The sequence below is a fragment of the Uranotaenia lowii genome, chromosome 1 (genome assembly GCF_029784155.1).
Source record: "Uranotaenia lowii strain MFRU-FL chromosome 1, ASM2978415v1, whole genome shotgun sequence".
In the NCBI taxonomy this organism is placed as follows: domain Eukaryota; kingdom Metazoa; phylum Arthropoda; class Insecta; order Diptera; family Culicidae; genus Uranotaenia; species Uranotaenia lowii.
The window spans coordinates 31,295,729-31,312,286 of record NC_073691.1 but is presented as its reverse complement, the minus strand read 5'-3'; the positions used below and the strand labels follow the sequence as shown (position 1 = coordinate 31,312,286).

The 16,558-nt window shown below is 33.4% G+C and overlaps 1 protein-coding gene across 2 annotated transcripts in view; it reads left to right on the top strand.

Annotated features, from left to right (window-relative positions):
* LOC129746674 (mucin-5AC-like) overlaps positions 1-16,558 on the top strand; it is a 267,526-nt gene that overhangs the window by 210,333 nt on the left and 40,635 nt on the right. For both annotated transcript variants that reach the window (XM_055740621.1, XM_055740548.1), the window contains exon 10: positions 12,778-13,282. In XM_055740621.1, coding sequence (XP_055596596.1) covers positions 12,778-13,282 — 505 coding nt within the window. The remainder of the gene's footprint in view (positions 1-12,777; positions 13,283-16,558) is intronic.

Here is a 16,558-nt window from a genome sequence, read left to right as displayed (position 1 = left end):
AATATCAGCTCCCAAGTAACACAGATTCAGCCAACTAGCATTTCGATGTTTTATTATGGTTTTATTATGGCTTTTTTTGTGCAGCTCGTTTTATGACGGTTTTATTATGGTCATGCAAAATGCTTATATTCTTGAATCGATCATCTGTTTTCAGATAGTTTTGAAAACTCTCATAAATCTTCCATTAAACATACTGTTTTAGTTATTTAGAAAGAGTTAGGAATGCTACGTTTAAACTATAATAAAACACAAACTTAGAAGTTTGCTCCAAGCTTTTTTTTGCATGTTCTATAATAGCACTCAGTGCCTGATTATTAAACCGCCATAAAACTTAGTGACAGTTCTCGATCAAGACGTCAAAACAGGACACGCTCAGATTAGATAGCACATATTTGAATAGGAATTCCCATTTTTACACATTTTTGATAAGTTCTATGTGTTGATTTTGAGTTGAAATAATAAAAAATTATAAAAATCTATGAAAACTTCGAATTACCGGAAGTGGAATGAAACTCTACAATATGAGTATTGAGTGAAAGGGTTCAAATAGGAGGAACAAAATTTGTTGCTTGACGCCATCATTAATACAAGATGGCGGCTTCCGCTTTTATTTTCAAAGTTGTAAATAACTGAAAATATCATGAAACCTTTTTAATATTGTTATTCGGAGAAAGTAATAACCGAGTAGAAGTCGAATTTCGTTGTCCGTCGCCATCTTAAATTCCAAGATGGCGGCTACCACTCAACTTGAAAATACTGTATATGACTGGAAATTGCATAAAACCCTTACAATATGGGTATAAGTTGAAAGAGATCAACCGGTAGAAGTAAAATTTCGTTGTCTGACGCCATCTTAAAATCCAAGATGGCGGCTTCCACTGCACTTTGAAATGTAGGAAATGACTTAAAATGATATGAAACCCAAACAATATTGGTATTGGGTAAAAGGGCTATACGAGTAGAAGTCGAATTTCGCTATCTGACGCCATCTTGAAATCCAAGATGGCGGCTTACGATAAACTTTTAAAATGCTATAAATCATTGAATATCGCATGAAACCTTCAAAATATGGATATTTTTGAATTGGGATAAGCTATAAGAAGTTAATTTTTGCTTTTTGGCGCTATATTGAAATCCAAGATGGTGGCTTCAGCAGAACTCAAAAATACTGTAAATGAATGAAAAAGGTTTGAAACCCCCAAAATATATTGTATTCGATAATAAGGCTAAACGATAGAAGTCGAATATCTTATTTCGCGTTTCTCTGAAATGCTTTAAGTGTTGCCCTTTCACCCAATACCCCAATTCAAGATGGCGTTTGATAGCAAACTTCGACTTCTACTCGTTTGGCCCTTTAACCCAATACTCATATTGTAGGAGCTTCATGCTATTTGATCATGATGGAAGCCGCCATCTTGGATTTTGAGATGCACTTGATTGCGAAATTTTACTTTTCTAGTTAAGCCCTTTAGCCAATACCCATATTGTGGGGGTTTCATGCAATTTTTAGTTAATCCTGCATTTTAAGGTTCAGCGAAAGTCACCATCTTGGATTTCAAGATGGCGTCTGATAGAGAAATTCCTCTTAAACTGGTTAATCCATTTTAGCCAATGACCATATTGTGGGAATTTCAAGTGACTTTCAGTGATTTCAATCATTTTAATGTTCAGTGGAAGCCGCCATCTTGGATTTCAAGATGACGCCTGATATCGAAATTTGTATTCTACTCGTTGATCCTTTTCAATTTATATCCATATTGTGGGAGTTTCATGTGATTTTCAGTGATTAACAGCATTTAAAAGTTTAGTGGAAGCCGCCATCTTGGATTTCAAGATGACGTCCGATAGCAAAATACGACTTCTAGTTTAGCCCTTTCTCCAAATACCAATATTGTGGGTCTTTCATGCGATTTCCAGTGATTACCAGCATTTCAAAGTTTATCGGAACCCACCATCTTGGATTTCAAGATGGCGTCGGAAAGAAAAAAAATCGACTTCTTCTAGTTTAGCCCGTTCACCTAATACCCGTATAGAGGTGGTTTAATGCGACTTTTTGTCATTTACAGCATTAAAAGATGAGCGGATGCCGCCATCTTGAATTTCAAAATGGCGTCTCAAAGCGAAATTCGACTTCTACTCGTTGAGCCCTTTCACTCAATACCCATATTGTTGGGGTTTCATGCGATTTAAAGTCATTTACAACATTTTAAAGTTCAGCAGAAGCCGCCATCTTGGATTTCAAGATGGCGTCAGACAACGAAATTTGACTTCAACTCATGATTTATTCCACGGGTCATTCACAACCAATCCCTATTTATTAAAAAAGTCTGTCCTCATTTACTGTACTAATGATTAACAACTCAGAAATGAGGAACTCATCCTAAGCGTGTAATTGGTTGGCTTGCGAGAGAAACGTCAAATCGTAGCTTTTTTTGGGGTCATCATTAAACCATAATAAAACTATGAATTGACTCACGCCATGTTGGATGCAAAATCGAAGGGCACAAAATGACGCCATGTTGATGGATTCACAATGCAAGCATTGAAAAATATTTTTCCAGGCCTTTTTCCATGAATTCCATCATGATAGACCATCAGATTTGACGAGGCGCATTTATTTTAAGATACTATTTCATATACATTTTACCTAAAATCTTGACTGGCAGTAGAAAAGAAGCTCAATATATGGTTAAAACATTGGATTTTTAGCTATTAATTTTACCAAATCATATCTGAATAATGCAATCATCATTCATCAACCATTATGGTTGCTGGAAAAAATTAAAAAAAAACTCCGAGAACTGACAGAACCGAAAAAAAACAAAAAATTCTAACATGTTTTATAATAGCTTTTTAAAAGCTTTGGTGACCAAAATTTATGACCAACAATTATATGTCTTGATGACGTTTCTAGGGTAGGGCCAAATAGCCTGATTTTGGCTTTATTAGAGTCCAGGTGATGTTATAGAATGCGCTTTAGCTTTTTATGAAGATTAATGCGATAGTCCAAACGATATTTTGCTGACCATAATAAAGCTAAAATTGTTACTTGGGCTATGACGAGCTCTTCATCGTGTATGAACTCCCAAAACCACAAAATGAAAAATGAGAGAAACCACCAGCAGCTGCAGCTTCTTTCTTTCGATCGACCTTTAAAAGAGAAGAAAGAAACCGAAAACAGCAGCTCTTACATCATCGACTCCCTGAAAGTGTGTCCATACCCTGCCAAATCCCCAAGGTTATCCGGAGAGCACAGACCTCAGCGATCGACAGCGATTACACAACAGGCCAGTGCCAAAAACAGAAACGCTCTAGAAAGACAAACCCCAGTCAGGCAACGGGAAAGTGAAAGTCCAACCCAACCTCTCGGATGAAGTCGAAGAGATGAAACGGGCCCAAGAAAGATCCAAGAAAACAAAACAAAACAAAAAAGTAAAAAAAAACACTCAATAAAACACCCTAAAAGCGACCAACATTCGCTCTTAATTTGCAAATCAAAGTTGTTTTTATTTCTGTTTTCTATTGAGAGGTAAACACAAATTTAAATCGACCAAACCCAAACACACATTAGCAGGTTGAGCAGGTTAGGCTTAGCGCAAAATTGTCAATTAGTGGCAGCGAGAAATTGTTTGTTGATGGATTGAAGCCAAGATTGGAAAAAAACCGACAAGAAAATTTCAAGTTCAGTTGATGGTTTCGCGGGTCCGAAACGAGTTAGGCTCAGTTAAAGGTAAAGTGCAGTTTTGCGGAAGTATTAAGTGGAGGAGATTGTGAATGATCATGTTTATATATGTGAACAAGAGAAAAAAAGGGTTCAACAATCTTGTCAATGCGGAAGGAAGTTCGAAGGAAAAAAAACGGGTTTCTTTGATCAGGTGCCAGTTTTTTTTCTTCTGTCATCAACCTTAAGACGTATCTGTCCGGAATAATGGATCAGTTCGATTGAAGCAACCTGTTGCTGATTTTGTTACCTATCCAGGTGGTGAATTGATCAGTGATGGTTGATTTTTTTTTGCTGAGTAAGCTCTGAAAGACTTTAAATTAACGGAAGTGGAACACTTTGAATGTAATGATCAGGTTGCTGCGATGAAAGAAAGCATTCAGCCCGGGTGGTTTCGCCACATCTAGTTAAGGGGCTAGCATTGAAAATTGTTAAAAGCCTCCCCCCAGGAGTCAATGGTTACTAAGATCAGTTGTAATGGAAACCGTTTGCTTGAGGAAAAATTGCAAAATTGCACCAGTAATTTTTCGCTGCTCTCTTTCGAAAAGAAAGAGAAGCAAAATTCAGCAACTAAAACATGACCAAAGTTAAACAGATGAACGTTTGCAGATAAGTTGATGCAATTTGAATAAATTGCATCACCGTGAGTAGTCAGCCAACCGGGGAGACACTTTGTGGAGTCTCCTCTGATCTCTGGCTATGGTCTTCAAGAAAAAAAGACTGGGAAAAGTCGAAAAATCGACCTGGGAAAATTGTGGGTCTAAAACTCAGTTGAACTATGCACATGGTCGTTGTCATTGCATGTTGATGATGACGATAGTTAGTTGTTGAATTTCGAAAAAAAAAGTCTATAAGAGTGCATCTTACTTCTGTCGCGCATTGTTGATCCAAAGGAGATTATCTAGAGGAGAAGGTCGCTTAAATGCTTGGCAATTTTAACTGTAGTGGCTGTTAATTTAGGGGTTGAGTTGGTTATCTGATCTAAGATAGCAATCAACCTGCACATAAAAATGGTTCAGCTCAAGAGATCATGGGAATGAATTCTCTTTGAGAAGATTGAGGGTCCCGTTGAATGGACTTGATGAACCAAGTTAACGAGTGAATATTTTGCAATATATTTCTACGTTCAAACATTTCATTTGTCATGTTTTCGTTTTTTGTCAGAATTAACAGAAAAACCGGCACAACTTTTGAAAATTCCAATTTATGTGCCAAAACAAGACATTTTAAAGACCAATAAGAGCCCACAATTCATAATAAAAAAATGGAAAGCTGTGTCAAATTATTTGTCAGAGCTAAGCTTAGTGATTTCATGACTGTTTTTTTTATTTACTTCTGATCTGAAGCTTAGGAGCTTATTTTCAATGCCAACAAACTTTGGGTCAAAATTTTTTTAACATACGTATGACGTGAAGTAAATTTCAAATAATCTAGTCAAACTAAAGATGATTATTTCCTTACTTCTCGATTTACACGAAATTTTCAAATTATTGGGTAGTTTTCCGATAATTTCAGTTTTCAGGAGACACTTTGTTGAATGTTTTTTTTTTTCAGAAGTATGCACTTGGAATTTTATACTGATATTTTTTATATTAAAATTGCGATGAATAGGTACACCATCTCATTGATTTTGAACATGTTACTCCAAATTGTTTTTTTTTTTAATTACCATCCAAACTCCTTATTATCATATGGCTTGAAATTAAAAATATCTTTTATCGTTTTTGTTCTAAATGGACTCTTTTTTGCAACCTACCATCCCACAGAAAGTGTCGATCTCATGACCGTTTTCCTGAAAAATTTGATAGCTATCCTCTACGCCACGAGCTGCGGCTATCTTAAAAAAAAACCGTAGTTTGTAAGTCCTATGCTTACTTATAGTTCTGATTTTTTTTATGTTGAAAATTTTCATTTGATATAACTTTAAAGATTTTTTTATTGAATTCAGGCAGGGTCGTTGGAAGAACTCATTTACTCATTATTCAGAGCTAGATTTCTATAAGGAATCATTTAGTATCAATTAAGGAAATTTATCTTCATCAATGGTTGACATTTTTCAATTTGCTCTAAAATCTAGACAGTTCAGCCTATTAAAATAATTTTTTTAAGAAAGCCTACAATTTCTAAAAAAAAACTTCTTTTTCCTCTTTTTTATGGAAATTTAACCCATGAAGGTCATTTTTTCTCGTTTTTTATTCCATGCTCGAATCAATTCAAATAAGTGAAATTCATCAAACTCTCGAGAAAATTCAAAGATTTGAACCATTTAAGAATTGATTGAAATTTTGCGGTTCAAATCTGATATTTCATTCTTGATTCAAATTTTAGGTTTAAGTTTGAAATTTGACTCTTCAAAAAATTTCAATTTTGTTGAATCAAAGATGGATTTTTTTTTTCGAGAAGGTAACTTGTTTTTTTTATCCATAAATATTATTCAGAAAAATAATTTCCATTGTTTTAAATTGAACTGACTGACTTTGATTACAAATTTTAAATATTTAAATTGGAATAACAATCTGAATTATTTGCTTGCGATCTCTTGCAATTAAAATTTCTCAACAGAAAAGTTTTCTTGATAATTTTAACTCATTTTTGTGCTGAAATTGTATTTTGTCTATTAGTTCTGTATCTGAATTATGAACTGGAATTCAAACTATGGATTTTGGATCTGTTCCCGGGTTTCAATACGATTTCTGAAATTTATAAAAAAAAACGATTTTTGAATTAAGAATCTTGATCAGAATTTCATTATAAGCCAAGATTTTTTTTTGTCAGAGCCCTCAATCATCAACCTAGTAGTAATTTAATTTTGACGTTTTGGATTTGATTCTGAAATCTTTATTTTATTTTTTATTTTAAAACCAACATGCGAATCTTAATTATAATATGAGTTCTGAACGATGAATCTTAATCTCAATTTTTTATTTTGGATCGCCATTTTCAAGTTTTATTATGTTTGAATTTTGCATGACAATTAAGTTTAAGATTTTCGAATCTGAATATGATACAAAAACTTAGGATTATTTTATTTTTTTTTCCATAATCGGAACATGAATATTCTAATGCATCTGAGATTTTTAAATCAAGGAAAAAATTTTGTATGAATTGCAAAACCAAATTTGAGTAGAGATCAAGGTAGCCAAAATCACAGAAAAATCTGTAATTTCACTGAATTTTGAGCAAATTTTCATCACAGAATCTGTGTCACAGAACACAGAATTTTTGAAAAAATCACAGATTTCATAGAATTTTTGAATTTGAATCAATTTCCAAAATCATGAGTTTTTAGCCAATACTAAATTTAGATTTTTTTTTGCCTTAAATTAAAAAAGTATGATGGTATATGTAATTTTAATTGATTTTGCCAAACTTAAATGTAAAAAAGACCCAATTTATCATAAATTTTCTATGAAAATAAAAGAAAATGCATCACAGAAATCATCACAGAATTTTTGGGTAAAATCACAGAAATTCAGAATTTTTTTTTCTCAAAAACACAGATTTTTTTGCGGCAACCTTGATAGAGATTTAAACACCTTTTCAATTCTTTTTTTCTTATGAAGATGCGAATCGAAAATCAAGACTCAAAAGCTAGATACGGAATGCAGAATATGAAACAGAAAAAGAATTTCGATTTCGAAAGTATAGGAAATGTGTTTAATCCTATTCAAAATTTAATATTCAAAAATAAATGTTTTCGAACAAGTGGGATTTTTTTTTCAAATTTGTAGCAAAATTCTAAACCTTTGGCACCAGTTCTGAGTCAAGATTGATACTTTTGAATAACCTTACTCAATCATCAAAATTCAATTAGGAATTTCAAAATAAATATGAAGTCAAACACCTCACTTGCTTTTCCTGGAGGTTACACCCCCAAAGGCATGAATTCAGGTCTCACATGTTCTATCAATTTTCAATTCCACTGATTTCATTCACTTATCTGAGAATTTTTTTAATATGATTTCAAATCTTTGATTTTAATTATTGAATTTCTATTTTGTTTCCATATTGTTTACTTGTTTTCAAATATTTTCTTTTTTCTTAGTTTTCAAATTATGATAAAATGATTTTCAAATTTGTAATTTTTCTTAAAGAGGCCTCAATCGATGGGATCAACATTTTCAAATCTTCAGTTTCAGAATTTTAGAATGTTGGATACAGAAGCAGAAATTGAGATGTTGTGATTTTTTTTGGGTAATTCAATAGGTTTTTATTTTTTTTTTTATCTACATTTCAGTGTTTAATATTCATATCTGGTTAAAATATTTGACTCTTTAAATATTGACTTCAGAAATTTTCAAAAACGTTCTATGGTTTTTGATAAGTGTTTTCTGCATCTTAAAAAAAATTAAAATTTTGATTGTTGAACACAAACTCACAAATGACAAAACTTGCGTAACGAGTTTTAAACATTCGCAACATATGCAAAAAATTTCGTGAAATTTTTTAACTTTCTGTGCATTCACCAACAATGTTCAAAAGTTCGACATCAAATATGAAGTGATAATTTGATTCTTGAAAATGGGTGCTGAAGTTCAATACGTCAAACTAACGTTTTGAAATTCAAAATAAAACCAAATGAGAGAAAAATTTCATCAATTTGAACATATGCTTAAGAATTAAAATAAAATCAAAAATTTAAAACTTAACGCAAGAAAAATTTCAATTTTCTAAGTTCCATGTTTTTGAAACTTTTATGTTAATTTAGGACTTTTTAATTAAAGCTCGGAGATATTTTTCGAGAATTTCAAAATTGAAGGTTAAATATTATCTTCATGATGCTAGACAAAATTAAGGCTAAAACAGTTAGGATTTTAGCTACGAGGTAATTTTAACTACAAAAAGTAATTTTTTTTTGATAAAATAAGAAGTATTCATTTTGTTGCAGAGTCTGAGGTATTTTAGAAGTTTTAATTTTTAAAATCTTCAGATCTTATCTTAAAAATGGTTTTAATTCTGGACATTTTATTTTTTGTAGATACGAGAAATTCAAATTGAAGATTAAAAAGCTTAAAATTTTTCTATGGTTTTAGGAATAATAAGAAAAGTGAAAAAAATAAATTCAGAGTCAAGTTTATTTTTTTTACGGATCTATCACTGAATGTCTACCCTTCTGGTTTGTTATCTAAATTTTATTTGTTTAACAAAAATACTAAAATGTTGACTTCTTCCACCAAAAATGAGAAGTTTCAATTTGAAAGGTTTTAAACTGAAATATGCAGAGCATGTTTTTAAAATAAAAAAAGGAAAATAATTTATTCGTTTTCCTACATTCCTCGATTAGGTTTCAAATTGCGTTCCTTTTTTTTAAAGATATTTAAAACATTTTTAAATATAGGCATGATAATAATGAATTTCAGTGAAAAGTTGAAGTCTCGAAAAAAATTAAACAGCCTTTTTCTAAGACTATTGATTGGAAGAATCCTGCATGCAATACTTCATAAATGCCACGATCAGTTAAATTCGACTCAAATATATGAAAATAAAAATGAAAAGAAAAACGAACAATAATGGAATTTCTTTTAAGTTCTCGAAACAATCCATAAACTGACTATTTATTGATATTCGTTGTCATAATGTAAGATTCCGCGTATGAGCACTCGTTCCTAGAATAAAATCTAGATAAGTTTAGTTTTAAGTTTAAAAAAAGTAAAAATTCATCTAAACACATCATGAAATGTAAAACAAATCAAACCAATCCAAATGAAGTGAAAAAAAAAACCCAATAAAATTTCAGACCACTCTCCTTCGCTAAGTATCTCGCAAACAAGCAGCCAATTATTGATTCGTTCTCGCCACAGTTTCGCTCAATTACTTGAGATAATCCAATTTATTGGAAAATTGCCATCTGAAGCAACCGTCTCAGCACGAACGGGAGACCAAAAAAAAAAAACGCATTCATTGTTCTTGAAAAACAGAAAATTCGACCACTCCATTGAGCTAGACCTTTCATTTTCAATGTTAATCTTCGATCGGTCATTTTTTACTGTTGCGTTTGCTTGGAATTGGCAAATACAATTCAAATTTCTGGCATCCAAAATAAGTGGAAAGGTGCGAATGGAGCAAAAATTATCCAACGAAAAAGAGACTGCAATCATTCATCCGTTGAGAAAAAAAGGAAAAAAAAAACAAACAAAAATGATTCGATCAACTGGAAAATTTAGATGACCGAATGGAATTTGAATTCTTTTAACGTTTTTGAATCAGTTGATTCAAATTTGAAAATAATTTATATTTGAGTTTTGAATTTTGAATGAAGAATTCTCAAATCTGATCTTTGAATTAAAAATTCTGAATTCTGAACACTGAACACTGAATTCTGAATTTTGAATTCTGAATTTTGAATTCTGAATTTTGAATTCTGAATTTTAAATTCTGAATTTTTAATTCTGAATTTGAATTTTGAATTCTGAATCTGAATTCTGAATCTGAATTCTGAATTCTGAATTCTGAATTCTGAATTCTGAATTCTGAATTCTGAATTCTGAATTCTGAATTCTGAATTCTGAATTCTGAATTCTGAATTCTGAATTCTGAATTCTGAATTCTGAATTCTGAATTCTGAATTCTGAATTCTGAATTCTGAATTCTGAATTCTGAATTCTGAATTCTGAATTCTGAATTCTGAATTCTGAATTCAGAATTCTGAATTCTGAATTCTGAATTCTGAATTCTGAATTCTGAATTCTGAATTCTGAATTCTGAATTCTGAATTCTGAATTCTGAATTCTGAATTCTGAATTCTGAATTCTGAATTCTGAATTCTGAATTCTGAATTCTGAATTCTGAATTCTGAATTCTGAATTCTGAATTCTGAATTCTGAATTCTGAATTCTGAATTCTGAATTCTGAATTCTGAATTCTGAATTCTGAATTCTGAATTCTGAATTCTGAATTCTGAATTCTGAATTCTGAATTTTGAATTCTGAATTCTGAATTCTGCATCTGAATTCTGAATCTGAATTCTAAATCTGAATTCTGAATCTGAATTCTGAATCTGAATTCTGAATCTGAATTCTGAATCTGAATTCTGAATCTGAATTCTGAATCTGAATCTTGAATCTGAATTCTGAATCTGAATTCTGAATCTGAATTCTGAATCTGAATTCTGAATCTGAATTCTGAATCTGAATTCTGAATCTGAATTCTGAATCTGAATTCTGAATCTGAATTCTGAATCTGAATTCTGAATCTGAATTCTGAATCTGAATTCTGAATCTGAATTCTGAATCTGAATTCTGAATCTGAATTCTGAATCTGAATTCTGAATCTGAATTCTGAATCTGAATTCTGAATCTGAATTCTGAATCTGAATTCTGAAGCTGAATTCTGAATCTGAATTCTGAATCTGAATTCTGAATCTGAATACTGAATCTGAATTCTGAATCTGAATTCTGAATCTGAATCCTGAATCTGAATTTTGAATCTGAATTCTGAATCTGAATTCTGAATCTGAATTCTGAATCTGAATTCTGAATTCTGAATTCTGAATTCTGAATTCTGAATTCTGAATTCTGAATTCTGAATTCTGAATCCTGAATTCTGAATTCTGAATTCTGAATTCTGAATTCTGAATTCTGAATTCTGAATTCTGAATTCTGAATTCTGAATTCTGAATTCTGAATTCTGAATTCTGAATTCTGAATTCTGAATTCTGAATTCTGAATTCTGAATTCTGAATTCTGAATTCTGAATTCTGAATTCTGAATTCTGAATTCTGAATTCTGAATTCTGAATTCTGAATTCTGAATTCTGAATTCTGAATTCTGAATTCTGAATTCTGAATTCTGAATTCTGAATTCTGAATTCTGAATTCTGAATTCTGAATTCTGAATTCTGAATTCTGAATTCTGAATTCTGAATTCTGAATTCTGAATTCTGAATTCTGAATTCTGAATTCTGAATTCTGAATTCTGAATTCTGAATTCTGAATTCTGAATTCTGAATTCTGAATTCTGAATTCTGAATTCAGATTCAGAATTCAGATTCAGAATTCAGATTCAGAATTCAGATTCAGAATTCAGATTCAGAATTCAGATTCAGAAATCAGATTCAGAATTCAGATTCAGAATTCAGATTCAGAATTCAGATTCAGAATTCAGATTCAGAATTCAGATTCAGAATTCAGATTCAGAATTCAGATTCAGAATTCAGATTCAGAATTCAGATTCAGAATTCAGATTCAGAATTCAGATTCAGAATTCAGATTCAGAATTCAGATTCAGAATTCAGATTCAGAATTCAGATTCAGAATTCAGATTCAGAATTCAGATTCAGAATTCAGATTCAGAATTCAGATTCAGAATTCAGATTCAGAATTCAGATTCAGAATTCAGATTCAGAATTCAGATTCAGAATTCAGATTCAGAATTCAGATTCAGAATTCAGATTCAGAATTCAGATTCAGGATTCAGATTCAGAATTCAGATTCAGAATTCAGAATTCTTAATGGAAAACTCGTGATTCTAATTAAGAATTAGGTTTGAAATTTGGTTTTGCTCGAAGTTTTGCTAGGTTTGGTGTTCTAATTCACAGTTTTCCTAGATAAGATGTGACACACCTTGTGTTTAGCCCATTTTAGGTTAAGATATTCACATTTTTAATATTTGTAGAAAAACGCTTCTAATAGGCTTCGATTAATGCACATTCCTCAAACCTTAGAACCCATTTTAACACTTCACTTCTCTCAGCCCCAAATTATTTCCTTCACAATATCCCCTCAATGATCGATATCCGAGTGACTAATCATCTTCATGTCAGTATATGTTCTTAAACTAATCTCTCATTTCCGTTCCAGCAACATCAGCCAGATTCTGCACTCTCTTTTCGTTTTTAACTAACAATAATCCAAAACCTTCTTTCTTTTCCACAGGAAAAATATTAAATATTTTTTTAAAATTATTTTTTCATGCCATCTCAGCCATCATTTAAATATAGAAAAAAAAACTTCACACCAAGACCCCCTCGAATGCTCAAAACTTCAATTTTAACACTTTATTTTTCCGTTCCACACTTTTTGTTTTTTCTTCTTTTTTCTGCCCCCAATCTGCTTCTAGGTTCGTCCCAATTTCCGTCCGCCTGGCTTGCGACGTCCCTCCTCGGCAGCTTCCACGGCAACGACGACGCAGCAGCCCGCAGTAACGACAACCGCACGCGGCAAAACTACACGACGATCTGAGCTGGATCCACAATTGGGGACAGCAACAACGCCATCGTCCTACGACGACGCCAACGAGGGGGACGCCAGCGACGATCAGAAAACAACAACTCCGTCATCGTTATTGTCCCGGCGTCGAAGGCCAACCACTTCTTACCTGAGCAAGCTCAATCAGCAGAGGCAGAGGCCGGCAGCCGCCGTACTTGGTCAAGGCAACAACTCCGAGGAAAGCACTTTGTCATCATCCCAGCCAACAGATGGCGCCGCCGCCGCCGATCGGCCGACGTCGTCCAAGACGAAATCCAAACTTGCCGCCAGCGCCAATTCGAGGCGTCGCTTTGGACCCACGCGGACCGGTTCTTCCCAGGACGGGGCTAATGCTGCTACCAAGTCGCCGGATCTGGGTAAGTGCTCACCTTTTTTTTTTTGCTGTTATTCAATTCATCCCCCCATTCTCCTAGGGGTTTTTTCCACTCGGGGAAGGGATGAACTTTGTGTGAGTGGCTTACTTAGAAGTGGCATCGAGACGACGGCACAGTTAGTCACTCTTCGAAAACAGTGACTAACAGTCACTCTTCGAAAACAGTGACTAAACCATTTCAGCTTTAGTGAATCACATGAATGAACTCCAACTGGCTGTTTTTGGAGATGAAAGAAAGCTCTCGGCTGCTGGTTTAGATTGTGCGCCTTTTTGTTCCACAATGCTCATTAACCATGTTGGGGATTATTTACGAGGAAAAAATATCACATTCGGTGCCTTTTTACGGTGTGGGATCAGGATTTTCTGCGTCCAGTTTCTGAACATGGGAGTGAAATTCAATAGATGATTTAAGGTCGCTTGAACCGTACCGTTTTCCGAAAGAAATAGTGAACGATGGCTTTTTAAGCGAAGTCATATGGTGGTGATTGATTGTGAGGGCTGAAAAAGTAAATCCATTTGAGACGCGAGCTTAAACACAGGAGGGCTGTGTTTCAGTGTGGAGGTAGAATTTGTCCATGAGTTAAAAGGTTCGTCGCTTAAAAACATACGCGCATGCATTTAAGTCTTTTGTGTCGTTTTTCCACTAAATGGCGCCAAAGTGTATCGATTCTCAAAGGAAAAGATGATTTGAAAATGTTTTTTTTTTAAATGTGAAGTAAAGTTTAATTTTGTTATTTTTTGTAAAATAGTCATTTTTTATATTATTTGACACCTAGGGTAGAGGCCCCTAAGACAACTGCCTAAGGAAGCTTTTTTCATTACTTCAATAGAATTGTCTTCCATGTTGGTTTAAAACTGACATTTATTCATTGAACTATATTCCTAATATTGTGTTATGAAATTATGCAGGAAATAGATCAATCCATTACGTACTTTTGAGTCAATTTATGATTTATTTTTCTCATTCAAGTTCCTCCATTGTCGTACCAGGTCCCTAATTCCGTCGTACAAGGAGACCGGAATTGTCTCAATTTATTACTCCCTCTTCAGAAATACATTTAAAATTTTGCGGTTGCGGTTCATGCAATTAGCATCAACTTACATCGAACGGATCAACCACGCAGGATAATAGCAGAAGTTCTCTCGAGTAACCAGTCGCAATAAGCTATGAAACTAGGATAGCTTTATTCTAAACAGGTCTACCATTGCTTGGCTAATGCATCTGCAGGCAGCAAAGTATTATACCTTCTATTCAATTCTACCGAAATTGTCTCAAACTATTCCTCCCTCATGAGGGATAGATTTGAAATTTTGCGGTTGCGGTTCATACAAATGCGATTATTTACTTCGCACGGATCAACCGCGCAGGATAACTGCAAAATTCGAACGAGATCTAAGTCGCAATAAAATGGACTTGCCAAGAAATCCCAAGGTAGTGTTTTTGTATCTAGGTATCATTGCTTGGCTAAGGCAATTGCAGGCAGCACAATATTAGACCTTACAAATTGAATCCCCCTGCAAATGTATTTTCTACCAACCAGAGGTGCCAGGTGTCCTGATTTATCAGGATTTGTCCTGATTTTCGTGAGACCGTCCTGATTTTTTAAAAACTCTCGAGTTGTCCTGATTTTTGAAAAGTTGTCCCTAAAATGTCCTGATTTGTCCTGATTTTTATAAAAACTTCTTAAATGTGATCGAATTTGTAGTTAAACTATGAGAAAATCGAATAAATAGGTTATAGAATAGTTGAACCCACTTAACAGAAGGTAATCTTCGGTTCCGATGATATTCAAATGGTGTTTTTCGATATGAGCTACCGGCCAGAAAACAAACTGCGTACTGTTGTTGCATAGATTAAGGCGTTTTCAGCACCTGTATTGCGCCTCTATTTATGCAATCTAAGCAGAAATCCTTATCATTTTCAAGAATCAAGAGGTGTCCTGAAAAATCCTGATTTTTAACTTCGCATTGTCCTGATTTTTGACGAAACCACCTGGCACCCCTGCTACCAACACACTCTCCAACGGACTGGGCTGCCATGATCCAGGATTTGTCTGTAAAATAAGATTTTATAACATTCAAACAGAAATTTTTCACAAATATCATGGCACAAATTTACACAGTAACTGCATATATTAAAAGAACATCAACATTTTTAATAGTACAGTATGTTTTCCTACGCAATGAGACTGAATAGTAAGACATTTGAGGGGAGGCAGAATCACACTTGCGTTTTGTCAACATGTGTATTCTTATGCATGTGGGAACTCTGGCGAAGGATATCGACACAAAGCAACGCCACGTTGGTGCGTGTAATGCGCATTAGACTGGTTCAGCTCATCTATTCAAGTTTTTTTGCGAGCGATAAAAGTTTTTGCAAAAATGTTTTTTTTTTCGGAAATTGACGCTTCGTTATTTTAACATTTTGTTGTTTGGGTTCAACTTTTTGGGAAATGACGTAGAGTAATCCAACTGAAATTAAACTTTTCGGCTTTTTTCATTTAAATTGTAATTTGTCAAAAACGACAAAACATCTTTTGTTGAAAATTCACTGAGAATTTATAAAAATGCAGCAAAAATGAGTCAAGTATTAAAACTTATATGGTAGAAATCACAATATAAGCGGGTTTGATTTTGTTGAATTTTGAATAACTATATGTACAAAAAATCATATCTACCGATTTTTTATCCAAACTTGTATTGAAATCCAAACCAGAGACTCATGAACTCTTATTTTAAAGTTTAAATGATTCATTCATTCAAATTCTCTTGTCATTTTGACCTTCAACGGGATTTTTTTGCATCGTTTTTCCATGCATCGTAAAGATTCAATAAAAATCGAGGTTTTCGGTCCAGGAATTGAATTTTTTTCCTCGAGTTGATCCCCATTTAGAGAATTTCTGAAAACTGGAGAAGTTTTAGTTTTAGTTTTCAAGGATCTCTCAGTGACCATTCTGTAGAGCAAAGCGTTTGGTTGTATGTGAGATATTGCAGTTTGAATGCAAGAAGTTTAAACAGTCTAATTTTCAAATAATTGATGTATCTCATGTTTCAAACACTTGAGAAAGGTTAAGTGTCATCAGATAACAGAACCAAAAATAATCAAATCTTAAAATATGAAATAACTTTGAAGAAACAATGTCATTGGAGTTGAACGTTAGAAATGTGAAAGTTGGAGATATTCTTGCGTGCACCCAAACGTCTGTTTAATTATGCACGATACTGTAAGTAAATAATTTGTAAAACACCAACCACTAAG